Source organism: Pimephales promelas, chromosome 5 (assembly GCF_988280905.1).
Source record: "Pimephales promelas chromosome 5, fPimPro1.hap1.1, whole genome shotgun sequence".
Lineage (NCBI taxonomy): Eukaryota > Metazoa > Chordata > Actinopteri > Cypriniformes > Leuciscidae > Pimephales > Pimephales promelas.
Window position 1 is genome coordinate 20,893,222 of NC_142773.1, and position 23,211 is coordinate 20,916,432.

A 23,211-nucleotide genomic window follows, 5' to 3' on the forward strand; every position below is an offset into this window, starting at 1 on the left:
TTAAGTAGCTTTTATAAACATACCTAAAAAAGCATTACTTGTGTCTATCTTGAGACAATACAATGGCACTGACATTTTAAGATATGTCATTGGAAGTTGCTTTCAGTTAAAACAGCTCAAACATGCATTTTGGTCAGGGACTAGCTTAAGCTTTGTCTGTTAAAGCGAGCAATAGCATTATATTCCACAGAAATTTGCCAAAGCAGAAATTACTGAACATTTGCCACCCATTCCTTGACTCTCAGTATTTAACATGCATTAAACAACCCCTGTATTGAATGGCTTCTGTTTTTAAAAATTCCTACATAAATGATGTGAATCATCATATGTTGATGCCCTGAATTCTTTCTGAATGACCTGCTCTTGCGAGGACATTAAAAAAAAAAAATCTCACGTTACTGAAAACACGCTTTTCAAAACTTATTCAAAACACGCAAATAATTCAATGCAGTAGACTCTTTGCAATGAAATGCTCCAGATCCTCAGTGAGCAGATATGAGAGACCCAGATGAGGAATAATACAGCAGAACATGAAGTGAGCAGAGAGAGCGGGAGACTGAAAGAGTGAGAAAAAAGAAAAAAAAAAAGCACCACAACAAATGGCAGAATAACAGTCAAAGCCATTTCTCATCTTCAACCTGAATCTCTCATGTCTCCTGCTGAGATCACTCAGGCTTCTTCAGTCACACACACAAACTTACCGAGTTGGTGCCCAGCACTTGTAAATCTGGTTCTCTGGATTCCAGCAGTTTGGCTACCATGTGTAAGAAGCTCTCCACAAATGGCTTGATACTCTGAGAATGACAGGCCATCAACAACTGATCCAACGCCTCCATCGCTATCACCACGTACCTGTGTGTACACACACACACAGAGAAAGAGAGAGAGAGAGAGAGTAGATGAAACAGTGTCCAAAATGAACACTTGCCAAGCTCCAAATAAAAGTAAAAATTAAAGTGTAAGAACAAAAATAGTATAAATAATAAAATTGTAAGACACAAAATAACAAATACAATTTTAATAATGATAGTCTGAACATCTTTGATGTGATATCCAAAGCATATACACTCTTAAAAATAAAGGTTTCAAAAAGGGGTTTTTGCAGTGCTGCCAAAGAAAAAACATTTTTGGGTTCCCCAAAGAACCTTTCAATGAACAGTTCTTTATTATTATTACTATTTGTTTTGCTAAATAACCTTTTCCCACTATTAACAACCTTTTGCGCAGAGGAAAGTTTCTATGGATGTTAAAGGTTTTTAACAAAAACCAATAGGAGGAACATTTTATTGGTTCCCATAACTGTCGGTGGAAATACCACCCACTTTCAGCTTGGTTTTGCGCTCCTGGACCCAGTCAGCACAAAAAACCGAGCTGAATGGAGAGAAAGGCTCAAAACCATGTCAACAACCTCTAGAAGCTAAAAAGAAGTTGCCAGGAATCCAACCTACAAACATGAACTATGTTAACCAATATATGTCTATGGCCTATTGTCACCTTGACAAACATAAACGTTTTCATAGATCCTAAAACTATTGGTGTAAGTTGCTACTTTTTTGCATGTTCGCACCAAAAGAACTGGGAATGATTTTAGTTAGGTAGGGTTGGGGTCCAAACCCAGTTATTTTGAGGGGCACTGACTGAATTACGTCAGTACTAAATCAATCGGTGAGAGAGCACATCTGGGCGTGAGAGTAAAGGTCCGTTATATACACTCACCGGCCACTTTATTAGGTACACCTGTCCAACTGCTCGTTAACACTTAATTTCTAAGCAGCCAATCACATGGCGGTAACTCAGTGCATTTAGGCATGTAGACATGGTCAAGACAATCTCCTGCAGTTCAAACCGAGCATCAGTATGGGGAAGAAAGGTGATTTGAGTGACTTTGAACGTGGCATGATTGTTGGTGCCAGAAGGGCTGGTCTGAGTATTTCAGAAACTGCTAATCTACTGGGATTTTCACGCACAACCATCTCTAGGGTTTACAGAGAATGGTCCGAAAAAGAAAAAACATCCAGTGAGCGGCAGTTCTGTGGGCGGAAATGCCTTGTTGATGCCAAAGGTCAGAGGAGAATGGCCAGACTGGTTCGAGCTGATAGAAGGGCAACAGTGACTCAAATAACCACCCGTTACAACCAAGGTGGGCAGAAGAGCATCTCTGAACGCACAGTACGTCGAACTTTGAGGCAGATGGGCTACAGCAGCAGAAGACCACACCGGGTGCCACTCCTTTCAGCTAAGAACAGGAAACTGAGGCTACAATTTGCACAAGCTCATCGAAATTGGACAATAGAAGATTGGAAAAACGTTGCCTGGTCTGATGAGTCTCGATTTCTGCTGCGACATTCGGATGGTAGGGTCAGAATTTGGCGTCTACAACATGAAAGCATGGATCCATCCTGCCTTGTATCAACGGTTCAGGCTGGTGGTGGTGGTGTCATGGTGTGGGGAATATTTTCTTGGCACTCTTTGGGCCCCTTGGTACCAATTGAGCATCGTTGCAACGCCACAGCCTACCTGAGTATTGTTGCTGACCATGTCCATCCCTTTATGACCACAATGTACCCAACTTCTGATGGCTACTTTCAGCAGGATAATGCGCCATGTCATAAAGCTGGAATCATCTCAGACTGGTTTCTTGAACATGACAATGAGTTCGCTGTACTCAAATGGCCTCCACAGTCACCAGATCTCAATCCAATAGAGCATCTTTGGGATGTGGTGGAACGGGAGATTCACATCATGGATGTGCAGCCGACAAATCTGCGGCAACTGTGTGATGCCATCATGTCAATATGGACCAAACTCCCTGAGGAATGCTTCCAGCACCTTGTTGAATCTATGCCACGAAGAATTGAGGCAGTTCTGAAGGCAAAAGGGGGTCCAACCCGTTACTAGCATGGGGTACCTAATAAAGTGGCCGGTGAGTGTATATTACTCCACAAAAGCGGTGTGGGAAATAACTGTGTGTGTATTTGTGTGCGTCTTACCCATAGCGATGTCGTACCACATCTCGGCTAAGACGTTCAGCAAGGTATGCTCCGATGCGGTCCAGCTTCTCTGGTGCCGACACCGCATAAAACGTCAACTTCTCCATGTCCGATTTCACCAGTCCATCCTGAGGAACAAAACAAAGAACTATGAACATATTATGTTTAAATAAAAACACATCTAAACCTTGAATGGAACTTTTACGAATAAAATCAAAGCCAAACTTTTTGCACTCTTCAAAAACATTGCTAATTGACCCTTCGCATGGAGTTTGATTGACAGGTAATCTGACCAATCATAGTGCGCCATCCGCCATTTTGTCCGACAAAGTAGTCAGGAGAGATAGAAGATTAACATGGGAGAATTTGAACTTGAAAAACGGAGTGCACGGAGGCCTTTCCGCGGCGGTTAAAACAACATTCACTCTTACGTTCATTCATGTTTATTTGATGCTTTAAATGAACTAGATGAAAGAGATGATCGGATCATGAGCAGCTTTAACTGATGCTCTACAGCGATCTGTCACGACACATTAAAGAGCCACAAAACGGTATTTATTGTTTAAATTTCTTTTTTTTTTAAATGCCAAAATTTGAAAGGTGAAACTTTGTTTAATATGTTTAATATCAAAAGTGTCCGAAAAGTAATCTGGTCTGTCCTGTCTGTCAGTGTGTTGTCAGTCTCCTCTCTGCTCCGCGATGTATTTTTCACTGCGTGAGAACATGATGTGCGTGTGAGAGCGGCGTAGCTTATGGGATATAGCAACAGTAACTAAGGGGGGCGGGTCTTTGCGAAGGGTCAATTGTTAACACACTAAAATATATAGATTGAAACGTGTGTGTATATATATATATATATATACAGTATATGACCAGGTAACCACGTTAGTTAATTTTTGATGCTGTTTGCGAATGTAAGTTTGAACTATGGTTTTGGGAAACATTGAATCGTTGAAATACTGTATGTTGGTAACAATGGAACTTGCGACCATAGTTAGCTAACAATGCTTTTAGGAAACGCACCCCTGGTCTATAATGGTGCCTAGCGATGTCTCCGTAAACTGACTATGTACAATATTTGAAGTTAATATTTTTTGGGAAAAAGTGTTTACAGTCTAATGAAAGGCGTCAGAAGTAGAAACTCACTTCTACCCAAAATCCATTTAGAGAAATAAGCTCTCAAAGTGCTAATTAACTTAACAGGATTTTAACATATGGTGCATAACATAACTGTGGGTAATCTGTGTGTGTGTGTGTGTGTGTGTCAGTGGAAACAGTCACACCCTCTCATGTAAAAAAATTACTCACACTTAGCCTTCCGAGAAAACAACTGTGTGGGTGTGGGTGTCATTCTAATCAACAGTTGAATGATAAATATGGAGTAACAGCAATGTTAAAAAGCTTCCTAGAATGTATGTTGTTGTATATCAAACTGTTGAGAAGGTCAAAGGTCAAAATTAAAGCATTAATACATATTCATAATAACAGTGCAATAAAATTTCTCTCCAACAATATGAATAACAATCAACAGCTGCCAGTCAACTGCGCTTTAAATTTAGATTGATAGTCCAAGCAGCTTCTTTCTTATTATGCCGTGGCATTTACTTTACTGAGTCTCTGGGGACAGGAAGAGCCAATGAGAATATATTTTGATCACAGCACTTGAACTTGAATGCATCTGAAGCCCAGTGCATGAACTGTGATATAACTATGGTATTTAAAGATTTTATTTTAAGTCTCTGTCAAAAACCTGAGTTCATTATGTAAATGTTTTCAAATGTTGGATTGTATGTCTATGTGGTGTTTTTAATATGCTTTAAAAGAGATCGTTCACCCAAAATTTAAAATGATCTCATGATTCACAAGCCATCCTAGATGTATATGACTTTCTTATTTCAGATGAACACAAATGGAGATTGTTCATAGATAGTCCACTCAAAACTCAAAAATTTTCATTTGTGTATGAACTATACCTTAAGACAACCCATTCATAAGTTCATAAGTCAACACCATTTCTGAGTATTTTCTGAGAAACCAACTTTTTCCTACCATCACAAACATGTAGCCAATCCCGTCAACTTGCGTGGCAAGCTTTTCTCAAATGATTTTAAGTTTTTCAAAGGCTTTTTAAGGATGATGATTTTTAGAAGATATGGCAAATGGGAGCATGGTTTGTGTGTAACATCAGCAACACATTATTAGCTGTTTGATAATGTAGTCAAGCCAAAGCTAATCATGTCAATTACAGTTATGTCTCCAATGCTGTAGAGAGCGATACATAAAGCGTATCGATACATGGACTTGTTAACGAGCCTGTATAATTATTCTACTTTTTCTGATTCAGTTTCTGGTTCAAAGTAAACACATATGGTTGAATGAAACCAATATGTCCACTTGCCACTGTGTAGAGATTACTTCAGTTGACCAAGCGGATCAGGTAGTCTAAGCTGGTGTGATTGAGTGGAGGCGGAGCTAATTTGCATATTCAGGAAACCACGTATACTAAAATTATTTTCACAGGAAAAAAAATAGATCCATTTTCATAACTAAAGATGGGTTTTAAGGGATAATATTATTGACTGCAGAGGGACTTTATCATCTGTAGTTTAGTGGCTGAATTTAAAGTGAAACACTGATCTGGCTAATATTTTGTCCATTTTGAGATTAACATCTAAAATTGCTTGGTCACTTAACCATTCTATCAGTTACAAAATCTGTGAATATTTCAGTTAAAAATCCTTTTTTTGGAATATTTTCCAAATTTAAATTTTAAAGTATTTGTGTGACACTCATTTTATATTTTTATTTTCAAAAACTGTAATTAAAAAAAATATTATTACTAATGTATATTATACACTATACAAACAAATACATATATATATATTGCTGTTTATGTTATAACTATGTTATAATTAATGTATCATAAATCTTACACAAATTGTGTTTAAGAAAATGTAATAAATTCAAGACGTTTCAGAATCAGGATGTCTGACAAACTAAAAATAGCCTATGTGTACAGTAATGCACTTAAAATGGAGGCCTAGCAGACAAGCTGGCAACCTGGTAGCCTATATTCAATTTATTCCAATATCCCAGAATTGAATTTCCATCTATTCCAGTGATGTGTTACCTTGGGGTCCTCAGGAAAAATATTGTCCACTAGTCGCTTGTAGCGTGGTCGCAAAGGACCACAACATCCACACACACCTGTAAAAACAAAAGAAAAAAGGTAAGTGTTATGCATACAATAGAAACACAATCTTGACTTTTTAAATCAACTGTATGTTTTCTGTTCAAACTGTAGAAACACAAATGATTCTAGTGAGTTTGATTCTAGTGCATTGAATGAGATATATCCAATGTGGCGTTCTTGCATCCATCTGCACTGTATTCTAAATGTTTTTCTATTTTAATATGCACTTGACTGACGTCTATGTTGAGTTGCATGATTGCATTAGCAAGTTTTTCATGTGTCTCCTGCCATAGCACAACATTTTAAGATGGTTTGTTAAGTTAAATAAGTTCAGCATTACAATCGTGCCTTGCGACACTAGCTTTCAGTTCCATTCCGCTGCGCTGTGTCTGGCAGTTCCTAATGAGCTAGGAGGACAGATATGCAACATAAGCAGTCCTACACCATACATCCAAACTTTACCCGCTTGGGCCAATAAGAATCTACATACACATGATATTATAATGAGCTGTCAGGATGAAATGTGTATGTGCACTGGTGAAAGGAACAATGCAAACTGCAGTGTGTGTGTGTGTGATGCCACACAGTTTGAAGGGATAATGAATTATTAAAAAAAGTCAAAGAAGAAATCTGAGAGCAGCAGAGCAGCTAGTACACACACACACACACACACTTCTCATATTCAACACACACAAGCTGCTCTGACAGTCCTTCACCAGCTAGAGCTGAAATTGCTCATTCATCCTGTTCAACATGGATAATAAATCTGGATTGCATGTGCATGCATGTGTATATGCCAACGGAGCAAGTGTGCGCAGGTGTGTGTGTGCAGGGATTGTAAAGTGAGATGTGGAAAAGGAGCCGCCATTATCAGCTCAAACACCTGATCCAACTTCTGAAAGACGGAAAAAGCGAGAGATGCTGCGAGGGGGGGAAGGGAAAGCGAAAGAGAGTGGGCTTGCGAGCTCTACTGCAAAGTGACAAATGCATCAACATTCTTATTACCAAAGCAACACCCTTGTATTAATCATCGGGATCTCACACAAACAAACACACACATAGATACCAAGTCTGCTGAGGATAGATCTCCTCTCCCAGGTGTGTCTAAATCGGAAGGTTCCGTCAGCTTCCGAGAGCGGCACCTGTCTGTACCTCCTCATCATGACCTCGGTTCTTTGATGACTCCTTTGGCCCCCCAAAACCTCAAACCTGGTCAAAACAGTGACCTTTTCTGCCTACTGCCACAACCCTGGTCTGAGACTCACACACACACCTGAAGGGAATACCTGCACGAGGACTCGCCCTCCTCGGGGACTGACAGCAGAGCTAACCAATTACAGCTCACAGGAGGTTACGCCTACTGTGGTTTGTCTGTGAGGTGACAGACAGAAATAAGGCCATTTACTGTGCACTTTAACAAACAGGAAGCTTAATGAATAATCTAAAAAACTAAACAAAAAAGAATGATCAGCAGTGAATATGTTCCATAGTCAGGGAGTCGGCCATTTTAAGGGCTGTCTCATTCGCAAAATCTTACCAGTGCACTGAAACGTTCGCTCCCTAAAAGTCCCACAGTGCACTGTGAAAACCATCGGTGAGCATCGGTGCTGACTATGTTTCCTTAAAGGGATAGTTGCTGTTTGAAATTAATTTTTGATATGTTTTAGCTTACCTCAAGGTCATCCAAGATGTAGGTGTCTTTGTTTCCACAGTATTTTCAATTTTGGCATTTTTCAGTCAAACCGTTATTGTCTGTCAGTCATGTAATGGAGGCTAAGGAGGTCCACCAAAGAGCATGCACAGAGAAGTCAAAATTAAACATGATTTAATGACTCGTAAATTTAAGTACACATTGATGGCCTAAGACACGAAACGAGCGGTTTGTGTGAGAAAACGAACAGTATTTATATCGTTTTTACCTCTTGTAATCATAGCCATGACATTATAATATCAGTTAGATCATTTGATCTAACGGCACGGGCGCTTCGGTCTAGGCATGCGCCGGAAATGATCGCTTACGGGCCTACGTCACTCTTTGTTTATACAGAGATTTCAGAAGTTTTACCTTTCACTAAACATATTTAGATATACGGGAAACCGCAATGGAAGACGATTTCGGTATATCTAAATATGTTTAATAAAAGGTAAAACTTCCGAAATCTCTGTGTAAATATTGAGTGACGTCACACGCAAGCGATCACTTCCGGCGTAACATTGAACTGATTCAGTTTGGTTCAGTTGAACATTGAACAACTGATTCAGATCACTTGGATTACACAAGGTAAAAACGATATAAATACTGTTCGTTTTCTCACACAAAGCGCTCGTTTCGTGTCTTAGGCCATCAATGTGTACTTACATTTACGAGTCATTAAATCATGTTTAATTTTGACTTTTCTGTGCATGCTCTTTGGTGGACCCCCTTAACCTCCAGTGTATGACTGATAGACAACAACGGTTTGACTGAAAAATGTCAAAATTGAAAATAGTGCTGAAACAAAGACACTTTTTTTTTATTATAAATTTAAAAAAAAATACAAAAAAAATTACAAAAAATTATTTAATTATACTTCCGCATAAACATACAACGCTAGACAGGAAATAAACAATCTAACTAACATTTAACACTCAAATGTTACATGTTGTAGCCTATATTTAACAAGCAGAGTATTTATCATTTTAAATAACATTAAAAAAAGATATCAGTTCTGCTGTTGTTCATAAAAACCAGTAGTGTTGTTGTACAACAAAGATTAGTTATGTCGCAGGAAATTGAGTAATCAGTGTCCAAATGTGTGGTAAGCTAGGGTCCTTACAATGCCTGAATTCATATACATGATACTGATTCGTGACCTTCAGGAAGCTAGGGAGCTAATTGTGATGCACCCTATAACTTTTGGCCCTCTAGCAATTAAACATATTATATTTATAAAAAATATAAAACATTTTTGTTAAGAATAACACACTAAAATGTGCACAATATGATTCGCTTAAGGATTTTTCTACTGGCCGAGTTGATATTTTCAATGATGATCACAATACACCACTATTTAACGTTAAGATAATAGTATAACAAATAATTAAATTGCATTAAACCTCGTATTAGCTTTTAATTAGCAATTATAACAGGGGATTATGATATATATGACAGCTATAAATATATGAAATATATATGACCCTCTATGACAGCTATAAATTAATAAACAAAATTATTTTTTTTATAATACTCTACAACCCCTTTCTAAATGAAATATCAAAAGACAATCACTATTTCTAGATTATGAGCCATATTCAATACATCATAGTTAACCCTATATTTAAGTAGGAAAGGCATAAATGGCACATGAACATGATCAGCAGAACATAAGGGCCTAATAAGGCAAACCAAAAAAAAGTTAGCAAGCCCGGGCTAAAACTATCAAATACAAAGTAATAAATAATTTAAATAAATAATACTAATGCCAAGTTCATTCTGAAAACAAAATAATTGAGTTTTTGTTTTCTCCATCTACATTAGCACAAAGAAAGGTCCATTTCATAGCAGCCACTGCCACCAGGGGGCGCTCACCCTGAGCGGGCCATCCCAGAGCTGGGTGCAAATCCTGCTTCCAACCTGTGCCTGTTGAATCCCCATTACTGCCAACACAAGATCGTCTGGGGAAATGAAGAGATTGATTCAGCGCCTGCAGAGAAAATCCTCTTAACCTTATGAGGACCTGAAATAGCTTAAGAGTTTGAAGAGCGAGAGCAGAGCCCGAGAGAAAGCTGCCATAACAGAATTACCATCTATCCTAAAAGAGAGATCATGATGTGTAATGATGAAGGCAGAACTTTAAGACCTTTGTGTGCACATGACCTAAAATAAGCAGAAATATGCAGTTCTAAATATTTGCTTGAGTAAAGCTCACTTCTATCTTTGGAAGTCAATTTTCGAACAGGGAACCTTCATTAAAAAAACATCACAGATTAGGCAGATGTGTTTGGTTTCAGACACAGCCAATGTAAAACCTTGTCTGTCGAGTACGATTACAAATGTCATCCTGTCCGTTTGAAACACAGTGAATGTTCTAACTTTGTTCCACTTGAGATTTTAATGACCACAGATGTGCGTGTGTGTTTGCTTTACCGGCTTTCTGATCTAATTTCAAGCTGAAGATAAAGTAAAAAACTCATAATCCTTTGCCATCCGACAAAGTACAGGTATACGCTCTCCGAAACTCGCCGATACACACACTGTACTAAATTTACCCCAGCATCGGTCGATGGAGTGGAGGGTAGATAACAAAATATGCAAGAGCTAGTCAATACGGAGAGAAAAAAGGAAGAGAGTAAAGAGCGAGAGAAACGGAAAACCTCTACTCTCTTGCTATGATCCGACCGGTTTCACATTTGAGAGAAATTCAACCATTTACATTTACATTGTACATGCTTTAAAGTCTGGACTTTCATATAGACCACTAAGCTATGTGTAAAATGTGTTCTGTTCTAATGATGAAGGATATTAGGGAAAAAACTGGCTTTCTGATATCCAAAAAGATTAGATAAATCATTATTTTTACTATCATAAAAACCTGATGAAATGAAAACAATATCTGTTAAGAGTAGGACATAAGCATTTTCAATAAGAGATGTGAATATACACAAGTCAAATTTGACTTCCCATGGCAGTTAGACAAAATTAAATAAATAAATAAATCTCAGGACTATATGCTAATTTAAATGCCTCACACTTTAACCCCCAAATTTTCAAACCAAATATATACACCCTTGCTTTTTATGTTTCACAGAAGAAAGAAAGTCTTGAGTAGTAGTAGTAGGACGAGTAGAAAAATATGGACAGAATTTTCATTTTTGGAAGAACTTTCCCTGTAATTGAAAATAGATGGGATAAAACATCTGATTTTTGTTATTGTTAATAATACCATAAACACTGAACAAAAAAATCTGTTTTGACTGAAACAGTGACGTTTATAGGTAGGGTAGGCAATTTTAGAGAGGCTAGCAAGGGGGTAATCCATCGACCGGAAGTTGAAGCCATCTTGTAGCAGAACTTCACTTGCGTTAGCATTCCCATTGAATCCCATTAATTTTTGCGTCACTTTGACAGCGAATAACTCTACATCTGAGGTGTTTGAAGACCCCATTTGTCCTTTATTTATTATTAAAGAAACATGACAATGTATAAAATGCTCCATTACCTTGTAGCTTATGTTATGGCCCCGTAGAAGCAGTTTTATTGTAAAAGTAGGCCAACGGTTGCGTCATACCCACGCGACTCTTTGTCACACAGTAGAGAGATTACCGTATGAACAGGAGCAATCAGGGAAACGTGGAGGCAAAATGAATTAATCAGAATACCTAGCAAAAGTTTCTCCTGCTCCTAGCTCATGGACAGCTCCTGCTCACACTCTCCGGCTCTGCGAGTTTCGGAAGGGAATGATTCAGATTTCTCATGCCACAGCCACTAGAAGACAGACGTGTTGCTCACGTCACATCTACGTCGTCAAGCTCTGTTTGAGTCTGCGCGTCAGGAACGGAAGTGCTAAAAAAAGTCGGCAAAAACGGGCTTCACTTGTCTCAATGGAGTTCCAGATGGCTCTGTCCACTTCTTATACTGTCTATGGAGGCTAGGCTAGCAATAGAAAGTTAGCTTTGAAAGCATAAGATCCCACCCTCTCTTCAGAGCGTCTCCAAAGCCACGCCTCCTCCAAAACACAAACACACACAAAAGATTCTGCAAATTGTCATGAGAGATGTCTCAAAGCATATAACAATACAATAATGAACACCTGACTGCTGCGGATTAATTTCGGCACTGATGGTGTTGACATAGAAACACATAAATCCGAGTCTGAGGTTATGACATCCGGTTATGACATGGCTTGAAAACAACATACGCTTGTTGTTTTGGCTCAGAAGGAACTGTAAAAGGCGGCTGCTGTTTGTTTGTGGCGCTGGGTGACTGTCTGTCTACAACTCTGGATAGACAACAGAACACGCTGATGACGCGTGATGTCCGCGCGAGCAGGGTGCGGGTCGGTATGGAAATACACATGTTGACAGGCAGATACAGTGTATCACTACATTTGAACCGAATGCAATGATTGGACGAATACACTTTGGTCCTTTGAGACTTTCACAGAAGATACATGTTTTAATATTTAGACTTTCTATTATTGATTGATATCAGGATGTGAAAAGAGTTTTAACCAATACAACAAAAAGCATTGCCTACCCTAGATTTAATTAGCGCTCCTTCAATGACACATTTTTTGCAAAAGGTAAAACTCTAGTTGCCAAATAACATCAGTACAAAATTACATAGGGGAACTACAACCTCTGTTAATAGGCCAAGAAGGCTGTTATCAGCCAATGACTTCAAAATGGCCTTGTCGATTGTTGATTCTAATCAAGGTTTTCCCGTCATTTAAGACATTCTCAACAAACTGTTAAGCTGTATTTCAATATTTATATCATACATGCTTTCAAATGATCAGAAATGAAGCAATCAAGGGCACACAGACAAAAAAACAAGCACACAAACACGCCGATCGGACCTACCAGCATCAGCGTTCTCTGAGTCCATGTCTGTGTCTGTCTGCTCACGGGAACTGGGAGACAATCGCTCTCTTTCTGTATTACTATCTTTCTCTCTCTAGGTTCTGTACAGAGCAGGAAGTCTAACCATCTTCTATAACACACACACATACACACGCACACACACGAGCATCTGCATGAGGACTGAGGGTAAGCTGTATTTAATTCTGATGATGCTGATGTTTTGGCACACTGAATATTTCACTGCAGTGTCGACACAAGCATCTGTCCGAATAAGGCCACCATGCACGCGCACACTCTTGACCAACACAAAACACACACGCCGCCGCTTTCCCTTGATGTTTTCCCTCACACAGAATCTACACTAGCACGTCGTCCACTGCGCATATGAATGAGACGCTGCTGAAAGGCGAGCGAGAAACACCAATACAAAACACATGACAGATCAAACACACACAAACACACACAGATCAAACTCTCTCACACACTCAAAACGGCCAATGGAAGATCAAACTTTGCTTTGCGAATGGGCACATTATCATCTCAAAGCCATGAGAGAGGGAGAAAGATCCTTGAGAGAGAGAGAGAGAGAGAGAGAGAGAGAGAGAGAGAGAGAGAGAGAGAGAGAGAGAGAGAGAGAGACAGACCCTTGAGAAAAAGAGAGACTGGTCATTGTCCCATGCACACAGACTTAAACTGTCAATTTAAATGGCAAAAACACCAGAGCAAGTCTGATTTGATCAATATTACAAAAAAAAATTGACACAATCACAATTTTAACTGCAATATGAGAAACATTTAACATCTCATATTGCTGCTTAGATATCTAAAAGAACAAAAAGGCATAAAATCCCACTGAAACAGCAGTTCTCATGTTCAGCAGGGTGTGCAAACTGCAAACTAGCAAACAATGAGTCCAAAGTCCAGTTTTGCTAACAATTTGCTGTCAACAGAAACTGTTAAGGGTCTGCAAACTCAAGTTGAAATAATAATAATAATACTAATAATTAGAGCCTGACCAATAAAGGATTTTGAAGGCCGATACCGATACAAATATTTGTTGGTTTTAAAATCCGATATTCCGGTATATCAGCCGATATTTAAAAAACAAAATAATAATTTCAGAAACGCTCAACAACACATTAACAGATTTCCCTAAAATTAGTTATTTGTAGTTATTTATGAGTTTTAACTAAAATAATAATTTAAAAACTAAAAAATAAAACTGGTTTCTTTTATTGTCACAACAGAACAGACTGATGTTAGTGGCACCACTATCATGGTCCATTCTCATTTGTGTTTATTCTTCCGAAGTCTCTTCGTCATCGGGATCTGATCAGAGACTATTTATATATTCCGAATCAAACATATACGGCTGAATGACATTCAAAACAGTGGGTCTCTCACCCTCCCTCAGCCCTTCTGCTTAGACCGACTGCCATAGGTATGATAGTTACGACCTCATCTAAATGCAGGGCGGGGATATGCAGCTCATTTGCATTTAAGGTCGTATAGCCCAAAACAGCTCATTTTAAAACAGGCCCCAAAAATGACTTTTTCAAATATGTTGTAATAAATTAACTATGGGATATTTTGAGCTGAAACATCACAAATACATTCTGGGGACACCAGAGACCAATATTACATCTTGTAAAAAGGGGCATAATAGGTGCCCTTTAAAGCAGCCTAATTAACCAGGTGTCATCTGTGTCATCAATGTGAATCAAATAACAAAAAAGAGAAAATCTCTCAGCACTTGACTGAATCAATTTTGTCTCACTTTAATATGAAATAATGTACATTTAATTATTTATGCATTTTTTATACATTTGATTACTTTATACAATTTATGTAAGTTAGTATTTCTTATTTCTAGTGCTTGAAGTTTTTCAGGTGAGTCTATTTCTTTGTTTTATTGTAGTTTGTTGTCCTATTGCTTGTAATTGTTTTTTTTTTTATTCTTATTTTATCACTGACTGTTTAGCTTTAGTTTTGTGTTGTGAGAAGTATTCCTTTTTTTTTTTAATTAATATTAAAATAAGGTCACAAGAAGTATGAAATTTCAATGTTTGGTCATATCATCCACCCCTAGCCTGTGTGAATGCAGCCTAATAGAACATTTACAGATTCTCTTTTCTCTCCATTTTCCATGTCAAGGATAAAGGGCTCGTCTTACAGGGTCCTGACTGCCCAGAAATAGACTGTGTGTCAGAGAAGAGAGGTTATCATACTCCCTCTGAGGGGTGTGGGAGTTGTTTGTACTTCAGTGGAGAGGTCATCCTACTCTCAGACTGTGTGTGTGTGTGTGTGTGTGTGTTGTACTTCTCTGTAGCGTCAGCAGCAATAACCCTTAGGGGTGTCTGGTCTACTGCGTCAAACTACACATTACGCAATCCGATGAAACAATGCAACACTAAACTATATCACAAATGGCAAACTAAATGGTACGCAAAACTATATTTTACACTAAATTGAATGTTGCAGACTACAATGTCATAAACACCAGGAAATAACATGGCTAATTAGATGATGTCTAAAAACAGCCAAAATTAAGCAATAACACCATTTCCAACTAAACAATACCAAAGGAATCTTGCAAGCTAACAACAAAACAAAATCACAAATGTTGGTGACACTGTACTAAGGCCTTATTTTTTAACATTTGTATTAACAATTAGTGTATTAACTAATTAACAAATAAATACTTTCATTTTAAAAATGTATCATTAAAGACTTAAAATGCTATAGAAATATTGTTCATTGTTAGTCAACCAATCTAGCTAACTAATGTGAACAAAATGATAAAAGCAACAACCCCAATCAAACAACCCCCATGCAAACATGCAAATCGAAGCCAAAAATAGTCTTGCGAACTAATTAACACTAAAATGTCGACCAATGGCAATCAAAAAGGCACACAAAACTATAGACTATGCTAAACTAAACATCACAAACACCAAACAAAAAAGCAGTTAATTAAGTAAAACCAAAACATTAAAACATGACAGTATGGCAACTTACTGTAGCAATGGCAGTATTGACTCAAATAAACATCCGTTAGATTTACCTTACAAACACTGGTTATGGTTAACGTCAGATATATTTACACAGCTAACAGTGGGAATGGATACTTTGTTATTTATTTAATTTTACATATAGGAGTGGCTGTGACATTAAACCACACTGATACAGAAAGAAGTTGGTGTTGTAGCAACTTGCCAAATTATTATAGAATTTAACTTATATTAGCCAAATATTAGCCATTCAAACTGTACATATATTGTTGTACATATACTGTACAAAAACAAATATTGTAAACAACAAAAAATCTTGTAAATGGCAACAACATTTGACCAAACAAAACACAAAAACAGTTGGAACAGCAAACATCAAAGTCTCACAAACACCGAAAAAAAACCATACAGTATGGCAAATTAAACAATGATAAAAAAACATGCCAAACTAAACTACCCATAATATAAAACCATAAACTAAACAATACCAAAGCAATCCATAACCATAACACTGAAGTTCAGTCGGTTGCAACTTCCTGTTCAAGGACTTGAACATTCTTATTTATTTAATGGAATATTGTAGTGTTTATGTTAAACACTATGTTTTACTAGTGTTTAATATAAATTATTTATCCATGCACATTGCACATCATAACTGTACACTGTTTCAATGGTGTTTATAATGAATTATTTATTCATGCACATCATTACATTTTAAAAGCACGAGTCCTTTATAATCATAACTTAACTAAAAATAACTTCCTGTCGCTCTTAAATCTCTTCTCTTTTCTGATGTCATGTTTACTGCCGTGAGGGTGGGACGGCTTGTCGCTCACTTGACATCACAGGAATAGCAAACCATAACCATCCAACCAATTCCCAATGGACAAAATCAAGTCCCACCCAACATTCTTTTCTCAATCGAGAAGTAGTTTCACTCAAAATAAGTCACAATAAGGTAAGAAATTAATATTACAACTTCTGTTGCCTGACAACTTTTATAAAAACTATAATAGAGTTTGAACACTGAAGAATGAAGCACAACAATGTCTCTTGACAGCGGGAGACTCGCATTAGCTTTTCAGAATATAGACGTCCAAAAACATTATGTAAGATGTCCGTCTTGGACTCTGCCGAGTAGGAATTTTGTGCTGACAATAAATCACATGCCAGTGCCACCTGCTGTCAAGGTATAAGGCATCAATGCCAACACCTCAACAGAGACTGATGTGAGTCACTGTCCTGCACAGGATCATGGGTAAAATAAACAGCAATGCCAATGACCGTGGGAAGTGGGAACTCTGGGAAAACCACGGTACTAAATGATTAACATATTCATGTAACGTTACCTTGATAAGAGAACCACAACTATGACAATACCATAGCATTTTTTATGTGCGTTTTCTTTTGTGTGTTTCTTAATACTGAAGTAGCAGGGAAGAGCTGAGACCAGCAGAACCCCAGTAATGACACTGACTTATTCTCTCACACACACTGCAGCCAAACATTTGCAGCATAAACCGTCTTAAGTGAATGACAGAGGGTCGAGGCTGTGACCGGCGAGCGGTCGCTTCTTACCGGCAGGCATTCCTCCAGTCGGTTCCGTCCAACCCGCGTCCGAGGCACTGCGTCTGGTTCGGATCAGATCAGCTAGGAAGGGGGGTTGGCTTCGACATATGGTTAGGAGCACGGCTGGATCACACACATGCAAACACACAAGCACAGATACGGATTAAACGAATCCGATCAGAACCCCTCAACGATATCTACCTTAAACTGACGGCTACGAGCACACATTATCAAACATGGCGGAACTGTGTCTGTGTTGTTAAGAATTAAAGAAGTAAAGAAAGGGAGTTGTGTGTGAATACCTGTAGATGCAGATTAAGCGCAACACATCCGCGTTTCCTGCTTCACATTCCGCGTGACGTCGGGACACGCCAACACGGAAGTGACAGTCGAGAGTGGAGTGGAGAGGAGAGGAGAGCGCGCGCAGCGCACGCGTCGAGGTTGAAAAAAAAGAAAAGAAAAAGAAAAAACACGCTGCAGGGATTCACAAAGTGGAACAGGTGGGTAAAAAAGAAAACGTGTTCATTTGATTTAATTTCATTTTCATTACAAAAACAAGTCGCTGGACAGTTCGAGTTGTGTGAATCGTATCTGCTCCCTCTTCCCTCATCCAGCTTCTAAAATTAATAAACAGGACAATCCCAGTTGCCTTTTATTTGGGTTAATGAATTGCCCTAGTGTGTGTGTGTGTGTGTGTGTGTGTGTGTGTGTGTGTGTGTGTGTGTGTGTGTGTGTGTGTGTGTGTGTGTGTGTTAAAATATCTATTTCCTCTCAGGGTCTTGCAAGGTATGTGAGCAGAATATCACTTTCAATTTCTTAAAGGAATCGCTCAACCAAAAATGAAATTGCTAATATGCTCATTTACTCATTAATGAATAATGAATTTGTTTGTTGTTCTATTGCACTTTAGCACAGAACTTTTGAAGGCTATTAGTTAGTTTTATATAGCCTAGGCTATCTGTTAAATATTATTTGGAAATGTTAAATAAATTTTTTATGTTACAGTATTATGTTTTTTTCCTTCTCACTATAGTAGTACTGTACAGTTGAATGTATCATATATTTCTTTATTTGATTTTGAATCAAGTTATTTATTTATTCATGTAAATTATTTTAAAAATGATCTGTTTACTTAATTCTTATTTTTTTATTATTATTATTTTTTCAGAACAAGATACATTGAAAGTATTCAGTGACATAACACTATTAAAAGGTTTTGGTTTTTCAAAATTTCCACCCCATCCCAACACAACAACCCCAAAAACTATTAAACCCCCAAAATAAATAATGAATATATAAAAAAAATTACTTTCTCAAAATAGTTTATTAAAGGGTACCAATTTTTTTGTAAAATATTCTGTTGATCCCCTGAGAATTTTTTTTTTTTTTTTTTTTTAGTTTTTAGAAACATCATTAGATCTCTAAGCCATGATGACATACTGTACGTTGTGTGATTTCCACCCGAGGAGAATAATTATTAATTTTTAAATTAATTTTTCCCTTTTTTCAATTTTTTTTAAATCATTATTAACAAAAAATCTTTACATGTACTTGAGCTCCCTTGGTCTGTTTATGTGAGTTCATGAAAGAAGATTTGTTAAGCAATCGTTCTTTTGAGTCAGATCTTTTCAATGCTTTTCAATGAGGTTCATAAAACTGACTGATCAGGTTCTCAAGTTCAACTTACTTTCGGTTGCAGCCAGCAGTTAATGGTCCACTAAAGGGAAAGAGTATCACTAAATAACTTTAAAATTTACCTTGAAAGCTTTGGGTTGATCCATTGTAACTGAATTGAAAAGAGTACAACATTCCCACATGGTCAAGTCTTCATAATTTCACATTTTGTGTTCCACAGAAGAACAAATGCATAATATAGGTTTGAAATAACATGAGATGTAAGTAAATAATGACAGTTTTAATTATTGGGTGAATGATTTCTTTAATATAAAAACCTGTGGCCTGACCAGTTAAACTTCAGAGCACATGTACCCAGTTAAAAAAAAAAAAACAACAGCTTCAGATTGGAAAACCATTTGTAATTATTTAAGAGTATTACTGATGGATTTAAGGGGTTTGTTGAAATATTTGTTGTTCCAAAAGCCTACCGTTTCATTACGACAGAATCCAATCATTTACAGTGGTCATAATAAATAATAATACAAAGCTCAGTAATGTCTGCCTCTGTCAGACCTGCCGTGAATAACTGGATTATTTTGGGATAAGCTGAAACCATCCAGTCAAACATGCCAAAGATGACGTGTGTGTGTGTGTGTGTGTGTGTGAGTGAGAGAGAGAAAGAGAGTGAGAGAGAGAATACACAGTATTAAAATAAAGACCTTTGCTTTAAAGGAATTATGCGTGATTAAGCTCACATCTGCTAAACACTGAAAACACATATCAATCACTCACTCATGTGCACGTCTCATAACTAAATGCTTGTATTGGCTCAAAAGTTTTAACACAATGTGCTTAAGTTGCACAAACTGGTTTGATGCATAGCTGAGATCCAGATGCAAACATTTGCATAATGATTACTGAAATGCTGGCCAAATAATCATATTTCACCAATAATCTCCATCAAATCTGTGTGGTTTTTCTCTCTCTCTGGTCTCACACACATTTTCTGCCTCATTTATATTGGTGGTTTAATGAAGCTTGAAAGTTTGGGCAGTCTGATTGATTGAGTAATGGAGTAGCTTTGTACAGCTGGTATTGCCAGTCATTCAGTAAAGTGCCGTATAGTTATTTGAATATTGAATGCACACACATGCATTGCAGTGATTGCTTCTTAAACACTTTCATTTGCATATGCATGGTAACCTAAAATATTGATGTTAAGTAATTAAGTTAATGGATGTATTATTTGTCAGCTACCACAAACCCACACACACTAATTATTCATACTCATTATTCATTATTCTCTTAATCAATCTGAAGATAGTTATTTAATACACTTCAATTTGTGTGAAGCTAAAACCTAATTATGTTCTTTTCAAACTTTTATATGAGGACTTCCAATTTGGAAATAAATATGGAAATATTTTGTAAAGCTCACCTAAACATAAGTAAACTTGGACACCCTAAACCATCTTATTTAAAAATAAAAGTAGATATTAAGAAATATTCAAAAATTTTCAGTGTATAATAAAAACATTGGTCAGAAATTTTGAAAATGTTTTACACGAGTAATACTTGCACAGACTACTTTTTGGGGTTTTGTTTCTTTTTATTTTCGTGACCAGTCACGTTTATCGTATAGAGAGATGAAGCATCCTTTTGCTGTCTGTAGAACAATTAAGGTTTACAATGACTTCAGGATATGTAAATGAAAACAGGATTTTCATTTTTGGACAATGTATATTTTATTTGACATGAAATAGCCTTTATTAAATGCAGTTTTTTCCCATCAACATTGATTATATATATATATATATATATATATATATATATATATATATATATATATATATATATATACATACAAATGCTTTGAAAACATGCTCAACCTATAAAGCGAGTCAATCTAACGTATACAGTTCACCTATTATTTACATACTTACACAACACGTCCACCTTTAAGGATTTCCAGTTTTCCACCTTCAAGCTTCACACTGAGCTTCAGATCAATGTTGACCCATAGAACAACTGTTTGTGTGTGAGAGGAACAGACAGTTTGATTTTTTTTTTCTCTCCAGAGGGGGTTTGACATTTTTCATAAACTCTTAACATTTGGTCCCAATGTCTATTCAGTGGTCTTTCAGACAGAATTGATTTATGGATGGATTGCATAATAAACACACAAATGGTATTTGCAATTGAGAGTGACTTCAGTATAGTCTCTCCAAAAAAAAAAAAAAAAAAAAATGGAGAAAACTCCTACGCGATGATTCAATTGATTTTATATAAAAATAAAGCTGAATGACTGGGATTTTTATTTTTATAAAATGCCTAAACGCCCACAAATATCATTATGTTTGTGAGAGATCAGATCACTCTGTCAGAGCAGATTTAAAGAATGAAGATCAAGAAAGACATTAAAAAGTTGCTGGCTGGAACATTTTGTATCGATTGTGTATTTATGTATTATTTATAGTCAGCTGCGTGCAGAAGGCTTTATAGAAAATGGATATATACAGTGGCAACTACTAGGACAGGTAGCAAACAAAAAGTCAAGTGCTAAATATAGACCCCCAGTGCCTGGAATAATAACACGATCATGATGTAGGAAAGACAGAGCCTGTCAACACTATTAGTCATTAAGAATGAGTCAATAGGTCTTGTAATGTGACTAGAGCAGCTCTATGGGGGAGGACGAGCACTTTCGAGGTAGAGATGAGGCAGTCAAATGCTTCAGAGCTGAGTCTTTTCTGAGTCGAGCAGCGATAGAAAGGTGAATTGTATAGATGAGTGTTAGTTTAATGGACTGGAATGTGTAAAGATGCATGATCAGTTTGAAATCAAGCAGGAATATTGGATTTCTGAGAGCTCCACTCGCCATTCTGAATTGTCATTGGTCAATTGATGCCTATGGTTGCTTTTTTTTTTTTTTTTTGACATCTTTGTAATTAATTATTGACTAATATACAGTGTACACTGATGTCCTAAAACATTATGACTTCCTGCCTAATATGTTGTTGACCCACTGAGGCATGGACCCCTGAAAGTGTCTTGTGGGATCTGTCACCAAGTCGTATAGCTGGAGCCGCCGTGGAACAAACTTGTTGGTCCAGCATATCCGACAGATGCTCAACTAGAGGCACAATGATTGGTCTCCATCTGCAACGCCATAAGCGGCAGAGTATGATGACACATTCCTCCCACACACCTCATTACAATTTTGTGTCACTCGTGCCACAGCAGACCTTCTGTTAGCTTGGACAAAACGGAATAGCCTTCTTTGACCTTGAGCATTGATGTGCATTGACACCCTGTCTCTGATTTGTAGTTTCCTCGGTCCACTGTTGGTAAATTCTCCGCACTGCTGACCTGGAGCAACACACAGATACGTTGACCCAATGGCCTTGCCATTTTAATTTGGCCCTTTTCAAAGTCGCTCAGATCTTTATTCCTGCCAATCTCCTGCATACAGCACATTAATTACGATAACTGATTGTTTGCTTAATCTAACCTACCCAGACCTTTTATGTGGCCTCGTTAGGAGATGATTAATGATATTTGCTTTATCTGTGATTGGTCGTAATGTTTTGGCTCATCGGTGTAAAGTATGTGCTCTTAGTACAACAGTAAATGTTAAAGGGGTCATGAACTGGCTTTTTAAATCTTATTATATTGTTGTCTGAGGTCATATTATGACGTTTGCTTGGTTATTGCATTCAAAAACATAGGGTATTTTGTATCCAAGTTTTGAGCCTTCCTGAAAAACGCTTGGTTTTTATGGGCGTCTCGCACTGAAGACTTGGAAGTAAACGGCCACTGCTGTGAGTGGATAACAGTTTTGCATATTATGAGTTTCAACTCACCCGTCGATTCACTTGGGGGAAAATGTTTTGAAAACATCCAATGTTGTAAAATGGCAACCGGAATGATTCGCCCATACATGTTCGACCCAGAGTCCGTGTGTTGCACAATTCCTGTCAGATCCAATAGACGACACAGCACCGTTCTTTACTCTTAATCGGTCTACAAATACAATCTTGTTTACAAAACAATCCTCAGTGAAATGAAGCGAACAGACGGATGATGATTTACCTCATCAGCTGGAGTGGAACGTCATTAAAAATAAAGTTTATCCATGCCGTCCTATTGGAATCCAGAGGAAGCTTATGCAGCCACTGTCTTCTTCCACAACCAGGCACTGCACAATATTTTTTATTGCTCAGTAGCTCGATCCTGTTTGTCATCAAGAGGTAGGCATCTATGTTATTTA

At 37.5% G+C, this 23,211-nt stretch overlaps 2 protein-coding genes across 9 annotated transcripts in view; one reads left to right on the forward strand and one right to left on the reverse strand.

Moving 5' to 3' along the window:
* efr3a (EFR3 homolog A (S. cerevisiae)) overlaps positions 1-17,765 on the reverse strand; it is a 45,796-nt gene extending 28,031 nt beyond the window's left edge. For 2 of the 4 annotated variants that reach the window (XM_089131116.1, XM_089131117.1), the window contains exons 1-4: positions 12,745-12,831; positions 6,121-6,197; positions 2,991-3,118; positions 702-852 (exon numbers count right to left, since the gene is read on the reverse strand). In XM_089131116.1, coding sequence (XP_088987242.1) covers positions 702-852; positions 2,991-3,118; positions 6,121-6,197; positions 12,745-12,769 — 381 coding nt within the window. In that variant the 5' untranslated portion in view covers positions 12,770-12,831. Of the gene's footprint in view, positions 1-701; positions 853-2,990; positions 3,119-6,120; positions 6,198-12,744; positions 12,832-17,333; positions 17,448-17,626 lie in introns of those variants that run through there. The other 2 variants (XM_039694688.2, XM_089131115.1) reach the window with 2 other exon arrangements.
* The window catches only part of adcy8 (adenylate cyclase 8 (brain)), a 76,721-nt gene continuing 71,194 nt past the window's right edge, over positions 17,685-23,211 (forward strand). For all 5 annotated transcript variants that reach the window (XM_089131112.1, XM_089131114.1, XM_089131111.1 and 2 more), the window contains exon 1: positions 17,685-17,824. The gene's annotated coding sequence lies outside the window, so the exon portion shown is untranslated. The remainder of the gene's footprint in view (positions 17,825-23,211) is intronic.